The sequence below is a fragment of the Carassius auratus genome, chromosome 13 (assembly GCF_003368295.1).
Source record: "Carassius auratus strain Wakin chromosome 13, ASM336829v1, whole genome shotgun sequence".
In the NCBI taxonomy this organism is placed as follows: domain Eukaryota; kingdom Metazoa; phylum Chordata; class Actinopteri; order Cypriniformes; family Cyprinidae; genus Carassius; species Carassius auratus.
Window position 1 is genome coordinate 14468105 of NC_039255.1, and position 24546 is coordinate 14492650.

The window sequence follows — 24546 nt, forward strand, 5'->3', positions numbered from 1 at the left end:
GCATGTTCAAAGGCTAGATAATACCCATAATGCCCTGAAAGAATGAGAGTCTTTCCAGAAGGCGCCTGCAGCTGCAGCATCCATCCTTTCATTTGACAAACCGCACGTTCAAGGCATAATACAACCTAATTCATTAATTACTTATTATTTCATCTCACTACTATAAGTTTCAAATTATTATTAAACAGCAAGCACAAACTATGCAAAAGTCCTTCCGGTGCACCCAGTGTCCAAGTGAACTGTATTAGTAGTCTCGAAACTAGTTAACAAGGTTTTAGAAGTCACTATGGTAGATTAATCAAGTTTTTCTAGAGAAAACTTGGTTTGAAAGATGGCTTTTTAGCACCTCTCAATAATAACACTGATATTATAAAAAAAGACACAGTGTAGCTCAGAGTATAAACTTGCTTTTTTATTTGACATTGGCAGATAAACAAACTATGGCTGGATATGTAAAAATCTTCAAGATGTACAAATGACTCTGTTGCCGTAGCACAACTATTCAATCAGTTCTCCAACAAAGTCTTTTCCATTGGGGCACTCAATAGCTTTATACACAGACATTTCCATTAGTAATGTAGTGTGAACTTTTAAAATCAAAGCAATAGAAGAACGGAGAAAAAAAAGAGAATACATTTGTTTTAGAGTGAAATCAAAAACGGTTTCAAGATGAAAAGGTCCAAATAAACATTTAATCCACAAACCTCAAAATACGCAACAGCATATTTGCAAGAATGAAAAATTGTTAACATCCCCTTTGTTAGGAAACAGCAGGATGACATGCAAAGGATATATCAAAATTCCATTATTTATCTGAGGCGTCTAACAATTTAGACACTATGAAATGTAATTGCAACAAAGATGATATTTAGCAATCAATCCCAATGATTTATTTCAGAAAATCACCTTTTCTACTAAAGCCAGTATGTTATTCAAAACTGGGCTGACGAGTTAAATACAAGTGCCCAATATAATTACACAAACCGCCCTAGTTTCATAAAGCTTCTAGCCCAAACCTCTTTAAATATTTTATATATATATATAGACATACTTTTTATTTCAAGGACAGACTTCATTTGACATAAAGGGTATTTAAGAAACAAACAACAGAAAAGATGGTTAAATAAGTTAAATAGAAATGTTTTACAACATTAAGTGGATTGCAAATACAGTGTAGCCTGGCTGCCATTACATTCCTTGACCTTTTTAAACGGACCCCATTGCCTTTATTAACTGTTACTATGCACTCAGATTCTCCAGCTAGCATGCATGAGGAAGCTTGTTAAAATGTGTTTAGTTCTATGTGTTTCTGCTCTATTATGTGGAACATGGAGGATACCAGTGAGTGCACTTTTAAAAACCTTTCTTCATCTAGGGAGGCGTGCAACCTTCAGGATGTGCTATATTACTTACATTGTCTCCAGTGCTTTCTAAAAAGTGTCCTTGATATACTAACAGATTGCTTGCTGTGGACGGCAGGGAGGACAGAGCCAAATCAGGCACAGTTCATCACCAGAAGCTGTGAGGGGTGACCATGTGAACAGCGATCTGCATGTATGTTCGGTGGAAGATGTTCTCCTCTCCTGCGACTGCTCACTGAGAGGCATGTGTGTCCCTGGCTGCTTGCTTTCCAAACCCCGCTCACATTTCGGGCTGTTCGGCAGAGAGACTCGGCCGAGGCTCAGGTGATTCGTAGCGCTGATGGAAGTTCCGTTTCCGCAGTTTCTCGGGTGCCTTCCTCCACAAAACTATTTCCTACAAAAAACACAAAACATTCTACTCGACTTGCTGAACAAAGAGACACTGAAAGTACAGTTTTTATATAATTCTTATAGATCAAAATGATTTTTATACTGTAAATTTGATGACCACTGTACCTGCTGTTTGAAGTATCTCCTATCTTCTTCATCCACAAGCACCAAGTTCAAAAAGTACCTGACGGAGAACTTCTTGTTCACATCTCTCATTGTGGCTGTAAGGTCATAACCAGCCAGGAAAAGGCGAATAGGAATGGATTCACCTAGAAATAGTTTTTAGGGGGAAAAATTAGTTTAGGAATAATGAAATAATGAAACTGGCAGTATATAATATATATGTTATATGAAGCACTGAGCCAGTGTATCTTTAAAATAGTATTAAAAGTTTTATTTTTTTGGGAAATTTTGAATTACTTTTCAATTTGGTATTTTAGCTAAAGAGTTTTGTCTTTTTTTTTTTGATTAGCTTTTAATTCATTTTTAATTTCAGTTGTAGTTATTCTATTACATCAAGTTAAACTAAATGAATTCTTTAGCAACTAGCTGAAATAAAAAGTTCATTCTTTTTTTTTATTTCAAGTAAAAACCTTTTTTTATGCTTTAGTTTATTTGACTATAATAGCCCTGATTAAACTGAATGTGATTCATGCATGAAAGGTTTAATGGATGGTTTACACAGAAATCTGATTCACGAGTGAGGTCAATTATTTATCTTCTACCTGGCATTAGTACTCTGTGCCTTCTGTAGTAGATATTCAACTTTTTAAAAGACTCCTCTACACTCATATAATTACAAAATGATACAGAAAATGGTGTGAAGCTGCAGCTCACCTTTCACTGGTGCTCCATCCATAATCTCATATTTGGCCACAGTCTCTGTTTCAGTAGTTGTGCTCGGCCCTAAAGAAGCATGTCACATGATGCACTTCATCAATATTACATTATTCAACATCAAATGAGAAACTAATGAATTTTAAGTGATTAGGTTTTTTATGAAAAAAAGAAAGATATAACATTTCTTAATAAACAATAAACAATATTCGATTTTTCCAAAGTTTGGGGGCATTTTTTTTTATTCAATTTTAATATTAAATGTTCTATTATGCTATTTATGATTGTTCTTTTGAACTCTGTTTTAATTTTTTTATGTTGCTCTTTTGATGAACTCAATTCATCAAAGAATCCTGAAAAAATAAACTGTTTTCAACACTGATAAATTAATAATGTTTATTGAGCACTAAATCAGGATATTAGAATTATTTCTGAAGGATCATGTGACACTGGCTGCAGTAAATTCAGATTCAAATGGAAAATGTTTATGTAAAATGTAATAATACTTCACAATATTACTGTTCTCATAGTATTGTTTTACTGTATTTAATGCAGCCTTGGTGAGGAAAAATGCTTAAAAATGTTGAAAAACACACACACACACAAAAAAACAAAAACTCTTACCAACCCCAAACTTTTGAATGCTAGCATTTATAAAGAAATGTTATTATTTAAAATAAATAGCATGTAAAAGAAACAGGACTAAAATTTTTTTAATAATAATTTTGGTTATTGTAAAAATAAAATAAAAATAATAATAATAATAAATATATTTTTTCAAAACATATGCACATATGTATATAAAACTTAACACAAAATAACATCATACCAATTCCAGTCATTTCTTTCTTAATCAACTGAAGCTCCATGTGTTGGATTTTAATCCGTACAAGTAAGAAGTAGATTTTACCCACAATTACATCTTTGAGGTGATACCTGATAGGCAAAAAGACTTTTGTTAGCTCAAAATCATTTAGACTAATAAGTTTAAGCCAATGAATCCACACATACTTAGAATTACTCAGCAACTCACTTTATGTAACTAGGATTAAATCAATAGTAAAGTTTTAAGTGCACTTACTTGGACTTATTATATTCAAACTCTATATGTAGGCAGTCTTCAATGCCCACTTCCATCTTGATAGAGTTGTTGACGTCAGGGTAGGAGGCCAGCTGATGCACAATGAGGTCATACTCCTTTACCAAATCAGACAGCCTCCTCACAATTGTAACTTTAAGGAAATACCTGCAGAGGTATGAAAAAGCACATGATCTTGTCTGACTTTTAGAAAAAGATCAAGTGTTTAAATTAAAGCCAAATTTGAAAGAAGAACTGTGTCCTAAAGCAGCAGTCAAAAGGCAAATAATGTTATCTTTCTCATTAGTGTTTGGCCAAACTTAGCCATGATGAAGAAAAAAAAAAAGCCTTCACTAACCTCAATCGCACATTCGCTCCAACATAAGACTCATATGGCTTTTCCACCTGCATGAACTCAAAGTCATAGCTGCGGTTCTGCGTCAGCTCGCCGGGCAGAGCGAGCTCCTTCACAAGGTTTACAAACTCATGTGTATTGCTTTTATCACTGAAGAGCTCTGCGTGATGGGAAAACACACACACACACACGTTCTTATGAAGTCTGGACAAAAAGACATTGTAAGCAGCAGTTTTGAGATTGCTGAGACAATAAGAATCACTAATGATTTCTTACAATTTCACAAACTATTACAAAATAATTGCAAGTAATAAACTGAATTAAATGTGGAATTGTGAAGTTGTAAAAATATCCAATAATGTGTGTTTATTTACAACTTGAAAAAAATTACAGTGTTGGATATGTTTTACTTTTTTGACCTTCATAATGTGTTCAACTTGGGCACAATCACCAAAAAAAAAAAAAAAAAACATTCCAATTTCCATGTGACAACCACATGCTCTCCGAGGCTCTCAGCACAGTTGAACTGCAAACCTCAAGCTGGATTGCTGCATGAATGCCTTGAGAAAGAGAATAACTGAATGTGTTGTGCTAACTCACCGATTTGTCCTACAAACTCAATGCGAATTCCCTGATGTTCAAGTCTTTTGCCTGTTTGTTTCACATTGATATTTACCTTGGGGTGACATAACACAATGCATGTCAATTGTCTTTGAAATGAGACTGTAGGAAATGACTCGCACAGGAGATGTCTACTCGCTCACCTTTCCTGAAACGGATTCTCCATCATAAAACAGATAATGCTTCTCCAATTTCCCATCTTCAGTCTTCAGCTCGGCTGTTTTTCTGCTTTCAGCATCGTTCAGAACGACATCGATTTCACACACAGGACCAAACAGACCTCCAAGGAAACTCTGAAAGAATTACACAACATCTTTAGATTTTTTTCAATTCACCTTGTTAACCAAGTTAAGGATTCAATTCATATTCATGTCTTTAGTCACTGCTGAGTGGTGACTTCATTTAAATCAGTTACATTCTATTCTGTGAATTTCTTTTATATTATTAAAGTCATGATGAAAAAGGAAGTAGCAACAAATATTTTCTTCCATATTGTGGCGTATAATTAAGTTAAACAGATGATAAATTTGTTTTTAAAAAATTAGGACGGGACTTTGTTCCATTCACCAGTTGTTGATAGGATGATGGCAGATCTGTATGCGATCTTAAGTATGATTGTAAGAAAGGGGCAGAGTTTAGAGTTAAGTTTGATTAATAAATTACAAAAAAAAAAAATGTATTAACAAATTATATGCATGTATGAATAATTTACAAAAAAAAAATCTATAATGCATTTAGAAAACATATGGTGAATTTTCATCTCATGTCAACTAACATGTTTCATTTCATATACTTTGTGTTCGAGTCAAAGATGAGACATCCATTTTGGGGTATGCATCAAATTAAATGTACAAAAGTGATTTTACATATATACAAAGCACATTAAATGCAAGTAGAGTGTCTACTTTAAAATAAAAATAAAATGTCAAAATATCTGTGAAATAATGTTCCATTGCATTCAGTGTAGCAGACTGTAACTTAGATGTAAAAATAAAGCAACATATTAATTCTGACCCGTACTTAAAATGTGTAAAAAGAAAAAGTGAGCATAATAAATTTGACTATATTTTAAATGATAAAAAATTGGGGTTTGAAGGTTGGGATTTCTTTTTAAATTTCTTTTAATGTCACCAGATGTTTCTTGTTCTAAAGAGACCAGACAAAACATTTTGGCATTTGAACTATTGTTACACTGAATGGCATTTTAGTTGGTGTCTTCAGTAAATGATGGTAAAAAATGTATGATAGTCATTATGTTTTATGCAACAACAAAAAAAAAAATAAGCTAAATAAGCATAATTAAAAAAAAAAACTGTATTAAGCTTTTTTGTTTTGATGCTTGAAAATCCGTTTTTGTCTTTGACCCACTTCAAACCTTAGTTTAGACTCGATGTGAGAATATTAAAAGCTAAAAAAAAAAATATTTAGGCACATCCCAATTTTGGTAACAGGTTGCAACATTTTGTATGAGTCCAGGCATTTGTACATAATTTGTGTAAAGTGCAGCAGTACTATAAAAATATATAGAAAAATTGTTAACAATATGACATAACTATTGGGGGTGACTAAGTAACTGGTGGTCCTACTTCACAAATAGGTGAAAATATCAGCAAACCTAAAGCTTCATCTGTTTTACACAGTACTTTAACACATTAACATATGTTAGTATTATCTTAACAGTTCAATATGTCTCAATACGAATATAATCACATCTATGGAATAGCTAAAGCAAACGTTGACGCAGTGCGAAAACATCGATCATGTGCAGCATTGCTCAAGACCCATAGAGAGGAAGCTCTGTAGAAACATTACACAGTGTGTGCAAAATGGTAACTGACAAACAGCTTCATTTAAGTGAAAAACAACATTAACTAGTTTGGATTCAACCTTCAGCTGTTTTTAAAGGTCCTGGTGGATTTGCGTGGATGTACGTTTTTTAAACAAGCTCAGAATATACATATGCTCCATTAGAGCCCATTATTACAGTCACTAGAGTCTGTTTACTGTGTTTCCTCGGTGTTTTATCGCTGACTGATAATAAGCAGCCTCCACACCCAATCCTTCACGACTTCCATGGCCTACTTTAGACTGGAAACACTGTAAACATGTTCGACAGGATCGTGAGCTTTTGTTTTTAGAGGGAGTAAGGCAAGTGGTGTAGTAAGAGCAAAAAATGTAACCATGAATTGCAGTCTGAGTTAACGCTCACCATTTCAGCTCCGTGGCTTTAGCTTGATCGCAGTCCTCCTCAGTACAGCTTCCGCTGGATCCCTGTTCCTGAACGGACTGCGACCGACGGAGACGGAGACACCGCGAGTGAGCGCGGAAACATTAACCAGGCTGCTGAACTTCAAAATAAAAGTTTCTTTTTTAACATTGATATGTTGGTAAGGTTTTTGTTCATACTTTCTTAGTTATTAGTTTTATTTTTTATCCCATAATTAGTATAATCATTTGTAGCTGTTGGATAAAGAAAGAAATAAAAGCCCAATAGCATGCATCTAGACATTATTAGTAGTAGTATTATTAATACATTTCACACACTCCTTTACATACATTTAGTTTTTATATATTCATGTTGTTGTAATAATAAAAAAAATATATATTTTTCCATGCACGTAATGTTGGTAACAGATTGGTAACAAAAAAAAAAAAAAATACACTTTTTTATTTTGTATACTTTCAGGCATTATTCAGGCTCTTAGTCTGTTGTGATTATTTTTAATAACTGAATTAAAAAATGTATTAAGTAAAAAAAAAAATCTGGTGGCCAGAATAATTTTATGATGTATTTGTGACGTTTCATTAATTTTTTATGTTCTTTATAAATTTACTGTTTACATTTTACTGAAAAGCCTTTAGTAGAAAACTGAATGGCATATTCCATTGTGGTAAATATACCCCATATATTGTGATTACACACCTTACTATTGTAAAAAAAAAAAAAAAAAAAAAGCATAAAAAAAAACATTTAAACCTGCTCTGAAAATCCTACATGTTTTCAGACTTGTGTTGCAAAGTAATATTTAAAAGCATGATTTCATTTATTTTTTCTATATATTATTTAATGAACTTTTTTCTTGAACTTCCCTTGAAGGAGTGGAACGTGTTACACAGCAGATGAAACATTACACAACACAAACTTCTTCTGACATCAGGCCAGCTATCCAAATGAAGCGATGGTCAGAGGGGAACAGAAGGCCAGCCACTACACTAATGGAGCTGCAACAAACCGGAGATACTGATCTCTTCAGCTCTTGAAAGAGTGACTGCCACTTGGTGGAGTTTGCTAGCAATGTGAAGAATAGTTTTCAGAAATGGCCCCATGAAAGTCCAGCTTTGAATCCAGATGAAAATCTCCCTTTTGCTCCTGAGAGTTACAAGTGTTGAATTTAAAGCAAGAAAAATATTTGACTGCGTTGGTGTAACTTAGAAGGTGTAACAGAAATTATATGTGGGTGTACAGTAAATGTTTTCTGAAGGCACTGTATCATCGTAACCACATGCCATTGTTTTGAATCTGCACATTTGCACCTCTTGAAAATAACTGTATAATGTTGCTCTAAATACAGAATGATTCTAAACTGTATGTCTGCACTCTAGATGCTGAGAAACAGGTCATGAGATGTGAATCCGGAAATGCACAAGATATAGCCAAAGTGTGATCAAACGTGATCTCACTTCTGGTAAAACAGGAAGCCTGAACAGCTGAGCTCATCTCATATTTAAAGCATTTGTTCAATACAGTTCATTCCTCCTTTTTATGGGTTAAATGCTTAAAATAATAGACAAAATGCTTTATAGTATGAAAGTTTTTTTTTTTTTTTGGAAAGTTCAAAATATATTACAAATACAAAAATATACCTTTTTGCTATCCAAACATTTTATTTCAATTGCCTATTTCCATCCCAAAATTACAAATATTGTTTTAATACAGATCATGGGTCACACTGTGGACATTAAGAGTAAATAAAATAATAAAAATATAAAGTTTCAAAGATGAAGAGCAGATAAAAATAGATCCTTACAATGGAAACTGGAATATAATAAACCTTTGCAGAGCATGCCACATTTTAAGAATATATATTAATTATTAATAATCTGTGACCAAAACAGCACCATCCCATATGGCTTATATTGTATAAAAAAGAAAAAGCACATGAGATGTAATGTAGCCCTTTATGCAATAATGTTTTCCTCTTTCAAATCCTGTTCAGAAAGCCAATCTGTTTTCCGAGTTGAATCATATTGGGATAAATAGATGTCTCCACTGGATTCGACAGCCGATCCCTCCTCTTCGTTCTTGTTGGCTTCTTGTTGGCTTCTTGTTGGCACTGGAGCGTCTCTCATCATCCGCTGATCCATGGTTCTAAACGGAGCGAAGGTGTCGGAGTTGCCTGAACCCTCTCCTGACTGCTCCTCTGTCTCAGGAGTGGCTTCCTCTGTGCTAACTGGGAATCTGTTGGAAACAAAAGCACAAAGTCACTCTAGAGCGCTCCAACATCCTCTCAGCCCTTCCTGTAATTCTGAGAACATAAAGAGCCCATTTCTTAACCATCCCACTGACTTCCCCAATCCAGACTCAAAAAACTAAATGGAATGTCTAAATAAAAAAAAGCATAGTCCTTGTGACAAGTACTGTAGAAGGTTGCAGAGTACCTACTGTACTTTAGTTTAGGGAAGATATTGGGAGATGTAACACTCATTTCACTCAAAAAATTAATTTCCGTCCTTTATTCACACTCAAGTTGTTCACAATGGGAAAATAAAAGAAAAAAAAAACTATGGCAATAAAAGGAGACTAGAAACTGTTTACCAACATTGTTGATGCCATCATTTTACCAAGCAGTATCTGGTTTCCAGCATTATTCAGAATAACTTATTTTGTGTTAAAACATATATAATAATAACAATAGTAATAGTATGAAATTAAATAAATCAATCAATAATCAATAATGCTTTCAAAATCTAAATTTTGTCATGTGTGGGAGAAATATCTCTTTAATTTTCTGAGAAATATGTCTAATATTATAATATTTTGTTGATCTGTGAGATATAATGTTTCCCGGTTATGAAGATCATGAACATTTTGAGGAGCTACAGCTGCTGTGATGTCTCTGTGATTGATTTGTGGAAGGAAGTGATTCAGCGCGAGTAAAACTATTTAAAAAACATTGGTGTTTCATTGATATCAATAAAATCATAATCACGTTGTGAAAGCACCTTATCTAACACACAACATTTGTAGTTGTAGGAATGAGAACTAAACGTATATATTTGACATAATAAAACCTTGCAGAAAAACATAATTTTTGCAAGAACTACTTTCAGCAGAAATGATCTGCACTGCCAGGAAAACAATAAAAGAGATTTGAATCATGTGGTGAAGCTTCACAATCAGTATGTCACAACGTGAGTGATTCGGGAAATGCGCCCGACTTTCAACAACTTCAGCATATATTTTTTCAAAGTTTCATTTTTTTTTTTTTTTTTTTACTTCTTATCTAACCTCCATTTTCTATAATACTTAATGAGGAAGCAGTCAGTACTTCCTGTAGGGAAAAAAAAAATATCTTACAACTCTTTCTATTTTACAGAGTCTTTTGTCTACTTTCCTGGTTGTTATTTTAACACATCCCTGAGGGATTTCTTTAAAAGCTCTATACGAGTATGTAAAAACTCCAGCTTCCTCTGACAAGATTTGGAAATTATTAAGACTATTGCTGGATGATTAAGATGTAACCCAATATATGACATGCAGGGACAGTGGCTTTGTGTTTTTTTTGTTGTGTTATTAAAACAAAATCTACTCAAAATGAAAGTTCATTTTTGATAGTAGCATGCATGCATCCTGTTAGCTGTGACTAATCTTAGACATAGATGCATATAAATTAATATTTATATATGAATAAACAGCCAACTTACATGTGTTTTGCAGCAGAAGGTGGAAGTCGAGAGCTTTTCCCTGATAGGGGCACCAAGGGGCCCACCTGTGTGACACAGTTTGCATTCTTAAGATCCGGGTTGCATTTCACGAACATATATCTTCCTGTGAGTGGGGCTCCTGTGTTCAGGGATAATAAAGAATGACAGATGAGGGCTTGTCAGACATTAACACCATCCTCAAATTATTTTTTAATAATGAACATCCCAGATTACTTAAATATCGTCTGTGTTTTAATTATCTAGTCTATGTTGTCATTTGTAAATCGATTCAATGCGTTTAAGTCTTTTTGTAGGCCTATATATACTACATTATGCATTATATACTGTATTTATTGTCTGCTTGTTTGTCTATTTTTATTATGTATTATATGAATTCCGCCGAAGAATATCGTGCTATGTGACATTTTTTCTCTTTATAAAACAATTTCCTGCTACAGTTATCCAGAGGCGTAACAACACCGCTACTGAACTTATAGCGCTGTGATAGTCCGATTCCCAAACTAACAACTCTAAAGAGTCGATTCTTTTTAGTGAATCAAAACCAAGCTTCACGTTGCTGTGTATTGCGAAATCCGAACGAATGATTCTAATGACCAGGTTCGTTTGAGTGATTCAAAACCACACATCTCGACCAATAGCCCGGAGGCCCATCTCTACTGTTGAAATAAAATTATTTAATCGACAGCAGCCTGCCGAGCACAGTAGGCCTAGCCTATGTGCAATAAGATACAATAATCTAAATATTTCCTCCTAAGAAGCATTAAAAGTATTCTCTGGGAACACACATAGCTATTTGTCAAAAAAAAAAAAAAAAAAAAAAAAAAAAAAATATATATATATATATATATATATATATATATATATATATATATAAAATGTATAATGTATGTATAAATGTATAAATGTAGGCCTAAAAGATTAGTTGACAGACCCGTTAATGAACCGGAATTCGGAAACAAGCAAATTAATTATGAATTCCACACTTATTAAAAACAAACAAACAAAACATTGAATCTACAAATGAATATCAGTAGCCTAAGGGAAACGCTCGGTATAGTGAATTTGTATACGTCAATTATTTTTATTTAGGCTATTTATTTATAATTGACAAATTAAAAGCGTCATCATGTCAAGTTTAATCCTAACAGAGCTGGTTGAGGCTAAGCTACTATTTAATATTTTTCAGTATAACTGAGAGATTATTGATTTGACATAACTACTGGTGTTGAAAGTTACTTCAATTTATTTGATTTGATTTCAGTAAAATATAATTTATAATGATTTCCTTTGAACTTTGCTTGAAGACACGCAGTTTCTAAAACCTAGAAACACTTTCCGTAACAGTCCTTAAACCTTCGACTTTATCATCTTTTTTAACATCTGATCTTAAAACGCGTTAAAAAACCTTACCCAGTCCGCTGTCCACAAAAAGACATATTATTGCCAGTGCCAAAGTTATTCTGTGGTAAAATCCCATTCTATTGTCCCTGTCAAGCAGAAGATGCGAAAGAAAATGTCTTCAAATGAACGTCAGACAAGAACTTTTCCCAGTTCAATAGTAGCAGACCCTGCCCCTGTGTGCGTCATTGTTTCCTGAAAGCAGCATACAGCAGAACGGTTGGCAAGGTCTCTCAACACTCAATCCTAAAAAAACACGGAGTATTAGCCTACTAATACTCAAACGAATCCAACCGTCGTTTTAAAAATACACAACAGGATTGAGCAAAACATCTGAAAGCTAGAGCCTAAAAGTGATTGACAAATGTAAGATAAGATATTTTACTAAAATTAATTTCCATTTTTTATCATCTTTAAAAAAAGTGAAATTCAGTGATTTTGTTTTTATTTTTTGAATCTGTACTCTATTATAAATCATTATTGTGACACTAGTGTGTCAGGCAAAGACTTGAGCAACAAATGCAGTAAATGCTGTAACATCCTGAAAGCCATTGCCCCACGGCATGGTCACCATCAGTTTCTATGAAAATCTTTTCATGCAACCACAGTCTTTACATTTTGTTGTTGCAAGATGTCCGAGATGTTGAGCAATTTTAACCAAATGCCCACAGAGGTTAAATTCTGCAGAATCACCCATACATTTACCAAATTAGGTTACTTCCAGTTATAGTGTCATTCCCGCTAGATTATTTGGAAAACATTAATGCAAAATTCTGCAGGATTGATAACACAACAACAGTATTTTTAACAAACCAAAAGAAATACTGTAATGTGTTTACTACTCAATGTCTATTACTTGTAAGACTGTCCATGTGTTGATAAATGAAACATGACAATACTATATACAGTACAGACCAAAAGTTTGGACACACCTTCTCATTCAAAGAGTTTTCTTTATTTTCATGACTATGAAAATTGTAGAGTCACACTGAAGGCATCAAGGGCTATTTGACCAAGAAGGAGAGTGATGGGGTGCTGCGCCAGATGACCTGGCCTCCACAGTCACCGGACCTGAACCCAATCCAGATGGTTTAGGGGTGAGCTGGACCGCAGACAGAAGGCAAAAGGGCCAACAAGTGCTAAGCATCTCTTGGGGAACTCCTTCAAGACTGTTGGAAGACCATTTCAGGTGACTACCTCTTGAAGCTCATCAAGAGAATGCCAAGAGTGTGCAAAGCAGTAATCAAAGCAAAAGGTGGCTACTTTGAAGAACCTACAATATGACATATTTTCAGTTGTTTCACACGTTTTTGTTATGTATATAATTCCACATGTGTTAATTCATAGTTTGGATGCCTTCAGTGTGAATCTACAATTTTCATAGTCATGAAAATAAAGAAAACTCTTTGAATGAGAAGGTGTGTCCAAACTTTTGGTCTATACTGTACATAAAATATTTTTGTCTTTTGAAGTGAGATGGATATGCAATATGTTACTATAAATATAAGCATATGAATACATTTTTTTAATATATGTGAAACGATAAACTATAGTGGAGCAGTGTTGTGCACAGTATGTAACAGTGTCAACACAGTTGATACAAAGCTGTCATGGCTTGCAGGAAGTGGGTTTTGCACACTCAGGAAATGACAAGGGTTTCTCCTTTTATCACACAGCATGAGTTTTTCACTATATGCATAAGCAAAAGGAAAGTTTGGGAAATTCAGTCGAGTAGATTATTAAGTATTGTGTTGTGAAAGTTGTGATGTCTGCTGGGGAGTTTCTGTTTCTGATAACACTGCTAATTGGGCCACACTGTAGCAGCCGGACTAATCACTTTCTGATCAGTTTTCAAGTATGATTACTTTGATGACACAAATTAAGACTGGACTTAATGTACAGCATTAAATATAACGTAGGCCTATGGAAATGATCGACAACTGATTCCGATAATAAGGAGACCTAAAACTCAAAGACGCAGTTGTGCATGAAGAAGTTTCTAAACAATCTTCATGTTTTAAATGGCACTGAGATGGAATGTACATTGAGTTTGGTGTCTGTCAAACTGTATACTTAACTCTTGGCTAAGTTCGGCATCTGAAGATTGTTTATTCCTCAGACTGAAGATGACCGAGAGAAAGAGTCCCAAACACACAGACACAGGACATTTACTCATATTTCAAGCATAATGATCAGATATCTCAAGAACAGAGCATGTCATTTCGGTTTGGTAGAGTTTCCTCTGAGCAAGACATATTGTTCCTTGCAGAGAGTTGACTAAAACACATAATGCTATATCCTTTTTGGAAAAAACCCTGCATTCTCTGGATCTCTTCTTTATGGTTACTCAGTTAAAGCTATGACAACATTCAGTGCATTTCTCTCTTTGTGACTATAACAACCACACAAGAGCTTTCTTTAGTTTAACCTCACCTAAAACGGAAAGGATTATTATAGACACAAAACCACTGAGGTTTACTGGATATTAATGCATGAAAATGTGAGTAAAAATGTATTTAATAAACCATTTTAAACTGCAGCAAGTCTCTTATCTCTCTTTTTTTTTTTGTGATAACACGGCATACAACCATATCTATCCTGGTAATTATTTGAAATGAGTTGTTTATCACATATAGCATAACAATAAAGAGAAGCACCAGAATGGTATTACCAAAATATTTAGAGAAGGAAATGCAATAAGTTTAGGTTATACTTTGCGGGTCAACCGTCTGTTGAAAACAGCCGTTAGTTGCACAGTTCTCTCTGTGAAATCAGCTTACATTATAAATGCTGTTCTTTTCCATTCAACCACTAGAAATTCTAAGTATTTTTGCTACATGAACTCAATTCAATGGCACAAGCAATGTAGTCTCTGGTACTTTCCTCTTTGCATTCAGGCGCATAATCTGCCAGCTATAATGGCTGTGGCTGCAGAATGATGGCTGCTTAACTAAGCCATGTGTGTATGTAAATGGAAAAGTACAATTAAAGGAATAGTTTACACAAACATTAAAACGTTTTTAACTTGAGTCGTCTATCCATAATATTGCTTTATCCAGTCAAAAGTACTCTTGTCTGAATTAGGAGAGAAATATGCACAGATCAAACACCGTTTACTTGTGAAAACAGTCTAAAAAACATTTCTAAACAAACATGTTGGTGGATTTTGATGTAAGAGGACAGAAGATGGACCTTTTCACTGAAGCAAGCATTGGATTATAGATGACTTAAAAGTTAAAATGCCTTTTTTTCTTCTTCTTACAAACATGCAGCTTTGTACAGCACAAAAGTTTATTTTATGAACTGGAGTAAGATACTATGGATTCTTGTGATGTTTTTAATCGCGGTTTGGACTGTCGTTCTGATGGCACCTACAGTATTTACAGCAGATGAAATGACGTAGTGCTACGTTTCTCTAAATCTGTTAAGAAACAAACTTGTCCACATCTTGGATGGCCTGATGGTGAGTACTTTTTAAGCAAATTTTGATTTCAGGGTAAACCATTCCTTTAAAATTCTATGAATAAGCTGAATTTTGACTGAATAAGACAAAACAATGATTTTTTTTCTTTTTATTATCCATATTTATTGGCATACAATTCTTTAATATACAGCTATATGTTAAATCTTGGGCCAGCTAAACATACCAATCCTAATATTTGAAACAAACATTTTACTGCATTAAATACAATTGTACATTGCACAATGAAAATAAATTAGTTACGGTAAATCATGCAGTTACATCAGTCCACAAGAGATTGTGATAAATGGTCCTCCAGTTGAAGGAGTTTCTTACAAGGTGGTCCTAGGAAGGCTCATTAGATCTGGCAATGAACAACGGGTAGTCTATGTTTGTCAGGTGTTTGTATTTATACGACAGGACAACAATGAATGGTTTTCAACAGCCTGTTAGTTGCAGGAGGCCATTTTGGATCGAATTCTGTTGATCTTAAGAGGAAGCAGGGAGACCATCTCATTACTCAACTCTAGCTCGGTTTCAACAGCCTTCTTGGCTTCTGGGTTCTCCTCACAGTATTGCACTATGAAACTGTATGACTCCAGGGAGTGGTTGAGATTCTCCAGTTGGGCGGCCAGGTTACTGGAAATAAGCTTGGACTGTAATCTGGCGACACGGAATTTGGCCACCAGCGCCGGCCTTAACAGGTCCTCCTCGAGCTTTTCAGGAAACTTCCCCTCTGGTGAGCGGATGGAGTCGAGGAACATCTGATAATACTTCATTGAGGAGGAACACAATTGGTTAAACTTCTTTATGGTGTGCACATCTGGCTGATCCTGCTTGTCGGCCACAGCCAACTTCAGGTCCATCATCTCGTAACAGGTTTCTGCAAGTTCAAACTGCAGCTGTCGGCAGATTAACAGATAGTACCGAGCATTTAAATCCTTGCAGACTGGCTCCAGCAGGTCGACGCGACGTTTGTGCATTTTACAGCGGCGTTCTAGATCCTGTTCAAAGAAGGCCAGGACCTTCAAGAGAGCGCTATGGTCCTGCAAGATCTCAATGTGATCTGTCACGTGACCGTCCATTGCGAAATACTCTTCGGCCTGGGCTACATAGCTTTGACCAACCAGAAAAATGCTACGGGCTTCTTCAAAGTCTAGTGGAAGCATGCTGCTTACTTTCTCTTCCAGGCTGCAAATGGAGTCAAAGGTATCACTTGAACCAAAAAGGATGGCACTTTTTCTTCCCTTCTCTTTATCTTCTTCTTCATTCTGACGTGCCCTCTTCAATTCTTCCTGCCGATCTAAGTCGAGTTCTCCGACATTATCCTATGAAGCAATGGAAAATGCTTAGATAGGCCAAAGTAATAAGTCAAAGCTCTTGAAATGTTAAAGGAAAATGCATTGCTACCTCAAGAAGTTTTTTAGCATCTTGCATCAGATTAAGGCAATATTTAATCCAGCATCTGGCAATTTCAGATCGCTTCTGCAGGAGCTCTTCACGTTTTTCGCATTCAGCATCACCTTTTGGAACATTCATAATAATTCACTGTAATTTATATCATTTCAAACCTACATGTATTTATTTTAAATAACGTGCTATGAAGATAAAAGGAAAGCTGGAAAAGCCTTTATTTTGGGACATTAGGATTTATTATGCTTTTTTACAAATTTGAACATATTTAACAAAAGTGTAAGAAACAAAGTGTAATTTATTTCTGTGATGTCAAAGCTGAATTTTCAGCAGCCATTACTCTAGTTTTCAGTCACACAATCCTTCAGAAATCATTCTAATATAATAATTTGTTGTTTCATCAATGCTGAAATATTAGTAAAGTTGTGCTGCTTAATATTGTTTTTAGGATAATTCTTATGAAATTTTTCAAAAGAACAGGATTTATTAAAAATAGAAATATTTTGTACCATTATAAATCTCTGTACTGTCATTGTTAATCAATTTAACGCATCTTTTCTCAATAAAATTATTAATTAAAAAATATACTGTCTATATGTCATAAAAATCACACTGACTTGGTAGTTGAATGGTAGTTTATATACACTACATTGACTCTGCATTTGTAAACATCATTAGACCCATGCTTCAAATGCAGCATTGTAACACTATTCTAGATCTTTCAAAGATGTTCAGTAGGTTTATCTTTTTTGTACTTCATGGAGTCTCTGGACATAACTAGCTTAAATATTATCTCTGTATGTTTGAGGTTCTGTATTGTTGGCCAAAGTTGTACAAACCACAATTTGTTGGTTTGTACAACCTCAGGGTCTGATGAAATGTAAAACAACCAACAAGCTTGGGTGTTACAATAACAGACAGAGTTTTGTTAAATGCCATTGTTTCAGTACTATTATAATCAAATACAGTATTATCACATTTTCATTATGAGTAAAACTAATGCCAGATGTGAAAGGGCTCAAATTAGGGAGTTTGGTTTTCATGTAGCAACCATCACATGGCATTCAGTAAAGCAATTGAAATTTTGTGAAATACACAACATCCAACAATATAAAAAGAATGAACAGCACACAGAAACCCACTTTCTTTGGCAGCTGCTTCTGAGGGGATTTCTCCTGCAAGAGAAGCAATGACACTCGCCGCAGCCAAACAGTGACGAGCCTCCATGTACCGTGTCTGTGATACAACGACAACAGAGGCAAAGTTAATAACTATGACCTTGACTACAGAGTCATGGAGGTCATTATTAAGGATGTCCCAAGCCAATCTCAAGGATTGGGATCAGGGCCGATTAAGAATTTTATAACTATGAACCTTCCAGTAGGTTTACCAATAACAGAAAAGAAAAAGCTGCTCAGGTGTGTGTGTGTGTGTGTGTGATACGCAATGAACAATGAGGTCTGTTTTAGTGCCTTACAGACACATTCGAGATTCCACTTCATTTGAAAGTAATTTATTTATCGTTTATTTTTATCTGCCTTCTGACTTTGGGTTGCATCTTGCTTCAAGACTTGACTAACATTCTGACATTCGCTAGCTTCATGCTTTCTAACCTTATTTCCACTTTTTCCCCTTTATGTTTAATTTATTCTGCTTACTGTACATATACCATATTAGTATACCAGTAGTACTATACCAGTAGTATCATATTTATGATTTGACCACTGTTTACAATGTCTACCATTCATTTACCAATGTATGCGTGCCTGTAGATATATATATATATATATATATATATATATATATTGTCAAATCGATTAATCACGATTAATTGCATCCAAAATAAATGTATATACAGTATATATATATATATACATTTATATATATATATATACATACATATATTATGAGTGATTTTTTTCACGACAAGATTCTTTTACTTTTTAAAATAAATCCTCACTGTTGAAATATATAGGCAAAATAGTCTTATTCAAATGCAAAACACAAAATGCTAAAAATGTAGGTGCATTTTGAAATCATCTTGTACTTTATAAATTTAAACTTCTGTTTTAATGAATTATATGCAGCAGTAAACAACTTGTAAACTAAAGCTGCATGATTTTGGATAAATTGATAATCATGTTCGTATTTATATAGAATCTGACGGAAAAAAAAGATTAGAAAACTAAACAAAATAACATATATACTATTGGTTCTGACAAAATGTTCATTGCTTAAGTCTTTTTAAAAAAATATATTCATTTAACAAATAAGTATAAAAAAAATCAATGAAGGAGTCTGTGTCTGGGTCAATGACAAAAATTGTTTTTTAAATGGGCAGTTGTCGCCACCTCCTGGAGGAAGATGTATATGTATGTATATGTATATGTGTATATATATATATATATATATATATATATACATACATATATAGGTATGTGCATATATGTATATATATGTATATATATATATATATATATATATATATATATACACGTATACATATACATACATATATACATATACATATATAAACACACACACACACACACATATATATATATGTATATATATATATTGAATCAGAGGCCCAAAAAACATGATCAGGACATCTCTAGTCATGATACATAAACATATTACTTAGCACACAATGGAAAAAGGCAGTTTGCATGAGCATTTTCCAAAACTAAATGAACACACACTACATGCATCATACCTTGGCGATGTAGTACTGTGACAGTGTGGCTGCATTAATGGCCCACTCAAGCGGCACAAACTGCTTGTACTCCAGCTGTCTCTGTAGTGTACTGTGACAGTACTGTCCAGATCTCTCATACTGCTGCAGATTCTTGTACACTTGAGCCAGATAATACAGTGTGTGTGTATATGCCATTTCAAACCTGCTGACACGTCACATACAGGGGAAAAGTGGGGTTAAAAAATTTGTTGGAGCACAATAATAAAGAGGGGTTCATGGGGAGGGAGATAATACCTTCTTATCTTCTCTTGTTGGGATAATTCTTCTCCCTCCAACACAAAATAGTCTTGAAGATCCAGTGGTGGTTGACCATCCTGATATGCACAAAGGGAACAATTGTCAGCACCTAAAGCCGCGTTTCCACCGCAGGAACTTTACCCAGGAACTAGGGACTTGGTCCGGTACTTGGTGTGTTTCCACCGCAGGAACCAGGAACTAAATAAAAGTTCCGGGTAAAAAAATGCCCCCCAGAAAGTCCCTGCTGGCGAGGTGGTACTTTTTTAAAGTTCCGGAACTTTCGGGGGCGGGACTTTGGCGCTAAACATGCTGATTGGTTGAGTTCAACCACCATTTATTCGGATCAACATTTTCAAAATATTACTGTTATTGTGTCATGAAATGTAATTTTAAAAGTATTTCAGGCGAGAATGTAGTTGTTTGAAACTCAAATCTGTTGTTTATTTATAAAGACAGCGCCTATTTAAAAATGTGTTTCGCCGATCTCGTAGACGGTGAGCTCCACTCGATCAGCGGGAGCTCAGTCCTCATGTATCCGCAGAGAGCAGCCTCTCCTGGGATAGACCTTCTGATATGCGCCGCTGGCTCTGATGTGTCTTTAGTGGTTAAAACATAACATATAATTCAGCTGCGGGGTAAATCTAACAGGTTTTCTTTGGTCTGTATTCAATTTATCTATATGTAAAAATGAAAATAAAAAGGCAAGTCTATATAATATTTATTTCATTGTAATGGCTGTATATAACGTTACACTTATCCCTGAACTAAGTACATTTCTGCAGCTGTTATTATGTTTAAATGAAAATGAAAGGAGGCAGTGGTATTTTATATCCTATTTCGTTTTATTGTAAATATACTGAGGGGAAAATTGCAGTAGCCAAAGCGATCTGAGTTCACGCAGCATTGGTTATAGTTCAACCACCATTTATTCGGATAATTTTCAAATATTACTGTTATTGTGTCATGAAATGTAATTTTAAAAGTATTTCAGGCGAGAATGTAGTTGTTTAAAACTCAAATCTATGGTTTATTTATAAAGACAGCGCCTATTTAAAAATGTGTTTCGCCGATCTCGTAGACGGTGAGATCCACTCAATCAGCGGGAGCTCAGTCCTCATGTATCCGCAGAGAGCAGCCTCTCCTGGGATAGACCTTCTGATATGCGCCGCTGGCTCTGATGTGTCTTTAGTGGTTAAACATAAAATATAATTCAGCTGCGGGGTAAATCTAACAGGTTTTCTTTGGTCTGTATTCAATTTATTTATATGTTAAAATGAAAATAAAAAAGGCAAGTCTATATAATATTTCTTTCATTGTAATGGCTGCATATACACATTTCCCTGACCTAAGTAAATTTCTGCAGTTGTTATTATGCTTAAATGAAAACGAAAGGAGGCAGTGGTATTTGATATCATATTTCGTTTTATTGTAAATATACAGTAGGGAAAATTGCAGTAGCCAAGACGAGCTGACTGAAGTTATCAAGTATCATATATATATATATAGTATATAGTTACGCTGCTGTTTATAGATTTACCGGACTTGCGTAGTTGCAGACATCACACTCCCCAGTCGAATGCACAAAGTCTGAACTAACTACCGAGGATGCACGTCCAAAATCAGCGTACTTTTTTTTTTTTTTTTTTTAATCAGAGGAACTTTGTATTGAGAAACGCGCGCAGACCTACGTCACCAGTCATTTGCCTAATCTACCCGGTACTTTACACCGCGGTGGAAACGCAGAAAGCAACAGGTCTGGGGGGAAAAAAGTTCCTGGGAAAAAAAGTTCCTGGTACAAATGTTCCGGGTAATTTCGGTGGAAACGCGGCATAATTGGGGTGTCTAGCTGGGCCTGTCACCTATCCCATTGAGAAACATCTTATGAAACCGGTCCAATTTGCTTATTAGAAGTCGTCATACCATCAGAGTTTTTAAGCTCATAAAAACTAAAGGTGAAATGTTGCACACTTCACACACAAATATAATCATATAAAATCAATAAATTAGAATACTTCGTACAAGTGTGTCATTTGAGGTTATGATTATCAGATTACGCTCAACTATTGAGGAGACGTCACAGCGACGTCATGCGGAACTCGTAACACAATACTGTTGCAGTTTAGGTAACGTTAGGTAAGTTACTTCACTAGGTTTTGAGACAAAATGTGCCCCCCATACCTCTTTCATGTACAGCAAATACATAGATTCGGCGATTTCCAGAAATCCTTGAGCTTTTTCGATTTCATCTCTTCCCGCCATAAAAATAACGAGCTGATTCTGCCAAAAAACAAAATACGTTAAGTTATCATCACACACCAAAGCTCAGAAGTCAACCACCAAACTGTACATTTATTAACCTATATGAAGTTTTGGAGAGCTGTGTATATTTACCCGGGCCTGTATGAATAACGAGACGTTCTCCCGTGTTGTTGTGCACCTGTCGATGAGTTTCAGGCAGTTGATCAGATGCTGCTCTCCAGCGGACAGCTCCTCGGTCTCTATGTGGTTCAGGCCGAGACAGTACTGCACCACCGCGAGCCTGGCCGCTCGCAGACCGGCGGGAGAGTTTCCGGTACACGCTTTCCCACATTCACTCCCCGGTTCTCCATCCACCATCTGCCTGAACTCACCGTCTGCTTCATTGTCAGCCTCGCCCTCCTCGATATGAATTTTTTTCAGTGAACAAAGGATTTCCTTCAACAGGTCCCTAGCTGTGTATTTCGACCGGAAAGGGTTGTTCTCAGGGTCTTTTCTCGACTCTACCTCGGAGAGTTCCTGGGCCAGGCGAAATTTCTCGCATACGGTCCTCCACTCTGTGCTCTGGGGGGCAGCCATGATTTCTACGAGCTGTGACAAGCGTTCACCAGCAGAGGTCAGTCAACAACGCACTGCTAGTATTCCTGTGCTTTTAATAAACGAATATTTAAAATGTTTATTTAATATCATAATTATGCTGTAATCACAAATATGTTGCTAGCTATCTTATTTTATTTACTAGCTTCTGATATGGCTGTACTGTCTCTTTCTCCCTTCCAGATATTCTGGCGCCATCTCCAGGTCCAGCAGTGAGTGTGTTTCACAGACAGAGCTGGCGGATATAACAGGTGAATCATTTTTTTCACACCTTACCTTGGGCCTGTTCCAACACCCTCATTTGTGGTCTCTGAACTTGACCACTTGTCTACTTACATGACATATTTCCAGTATGTGGCCCATATGTTCAACTGTCTAGACACACTCAGAACATACAGTAGTGTTTAAAAATGAAAAAAAAAAACTTTGATTTTCAGTACTTTTACTCTTTAAAATAAACCTGTTCCCTGTAGTCACTGTTGTAAAATACAACACAAGTTAATTGTGGGGCTTCTAATTAAATGATAAAAAGATGTTGCACTTGCACGTTTTATAACAGGCTACACATTCGTATCTCTACACCAATAAAATGTGCAACAACACAGTATGTTTTACTGCCAAATTATATGTAGAGTTTTACAATAATACATTAACACAGTGCTATATCCCTACTGGCTGGTTTAAGGTAAGACATACAAATGTTTAACTAGTAGATATTACCACGCTTTCTATGTCACTCACAATTGATAAACCACAATACATTAAAGCCAAATTTATACCAAATCCTCAACTGCTCCCAGGGAGCCCAACAAAAAGTGGTGTGTTTATGGGGTGTGTGTGTGTGTGTGCACACTACTCACTGCTGTATGTGTACGACTTGGATGGGTGAAATGCAGAGCACAATTTCCGAGTATGGGTCACCATACTTGGCCACACGTCCTGTCCTTTCCTTTCCTTTCCTTTCCTTTCCTTTCCTTTCCTTTCCTTTTTATAGAAACTGCAAAGTTTGGTGTATGTGTGTAAATGCTTCTGAAGTGAAGATCTCCACAAACTGTCAAAACGAGAGGTGTGTGGGGTGTTACAGTGTTTTCAAAGGATGGTTTAGTAACCACAAAGTTAGATTATAAGTTGATAAAGATTTGTTTACATAGTATCTTGGATCTTGGCACTGAATAACACTAACAAAAAAAAATAGAAAAGACAAAGTTAATAAAAGGTCAGCAATTCTGTCTTCTGTCTATCCGGTTGAACCTTTTTGAACATTTGCCTTGTTAGCCAACAAACACCAGATTGCGGCAGTCGTTGGGTTTGTGTTTTGACTTTGTTAGTGTTTATTGGATGACACTTATGTTTCCCAACATTATAAATACAACCGCTAATTTGATCAAATTTGAACAAGATGGGCTGAACACCTTATGTAAATAGGTTTTGTGCTTTTTATGCTATTAACATGTTTCATACATTATAAATATATATAGATTTATTTTTATTTTAAAGATTTAAGATTAGTTCTTTTCCAGAATAAAAAGACAGAGAGACATGAACATCTTTGATGACATGGGGCTTAGTGAATTATCAGGAAATTTAGTATTCTGGAAGTGAACTGATTCTTTAATTTAAATGTCCCCTGTCCCTTTAAGAAAGTCCTTTCCATGCTGTCTCTTTTCTAACACCCACAGCATGTTTCTTGTTTTACATCACTAACTTAAGAAGAAGTTCATGATTGTTCTCTTGAGCGTGCAACTGAGCAGAGAATAAAACGTCTCATGGGATCAATGACATTCGCAAGGGTTTCTGTTCATGTATCAAAAATTATAGAAATGTTGTCTGTAGTCACAG

The 24546-nt window shown here is 35.3% G+C and overlaps 3 protein-coding genes across 3 annotated transcripts; all 3 read right to left on the reverse strand.

Moving 5' to 3' along the window:
• Positions 1 to 391: 391 nt before the first annotated feature.
• On the reverse strand, positions 392 to 6995 carry LOC113112779 (vacuolar protein sorting-associated protein 26A). The gene is made up of 9 exons (XM_026278627.1): positions 6852 to 6995; positions 4786 to 4935; positions 4622 to 4697; positions 4025 to 4181; positions 3670 to 3834; positions 3418 to 3524; positions 2589 to 2657; positions 1878 to 2020; positions 392 to 1755 (listed from the first exon to the last, which is right to left on the reverse strand). Exons 1-9 carry the CDS (start codon positions 6852 to 6854, stop codon positions 1642 to 1644), a joined length of 984 nt encoding a protein of 327 aa, XP_026134412.1. The 5' UTR covers positions 6855 to 6995; the 3' UTR covers positions 392 to 1641.
• A 1508-nt stretch (positions 6996 to 8503) lies between these two features.
• On the reverse strand, positions 8504 to 12165 carry LOC113112780 (serglycin-like). The gene is made up of 3 exons (XM_026278629.1): positions 11999 to 12165; positions 10568 to 10706; positions 8504 to 9101 (listed from the first exon to the last, which is right to left on the reverse strand). Exons 1-3 carry the CDS (start codon positions 12063 to 12065, stop codon positions 8822 to 8824), a joined length of 486 nt encoding a protein of 161 aa, XP_026134414.1. The 5' UTR covers positions 12066 to 12165; the 3' UTR covers positions 8504 to 8821.
• A 3390-nt stretch (positions 12166 to 15555) lies between these two features.
• LOC113112782 (KIF1-binding protein homolog) lies at positions 15556 to 22723 on the reverse strand. The gene is made up of 7 exons (XM_026278630.1): positions 22246 to 22723; positions 22033 to 22131; positions 19852 to 19931; positions 19576 to 19759; positions 18002 to 18095; positions 16857 to 16969; positions 15556 to 16774 (listed from the first exon to the last, which is right to left on the reverse strand). Exons 1-7 carry the CDS (start codon positions 22687 to 22689, stop codon positions 15896 to 15898), a joined length of 1893 nt encoding a protein of 630 aa, XP_026134415.1. The 5' UTR covers positions 22690 to 22723; the 3' UTR covers positions 15556 to 15895.
• Between the last annotated feature and the right edge of the window lie 1823 nt (positions 22724 to 24546).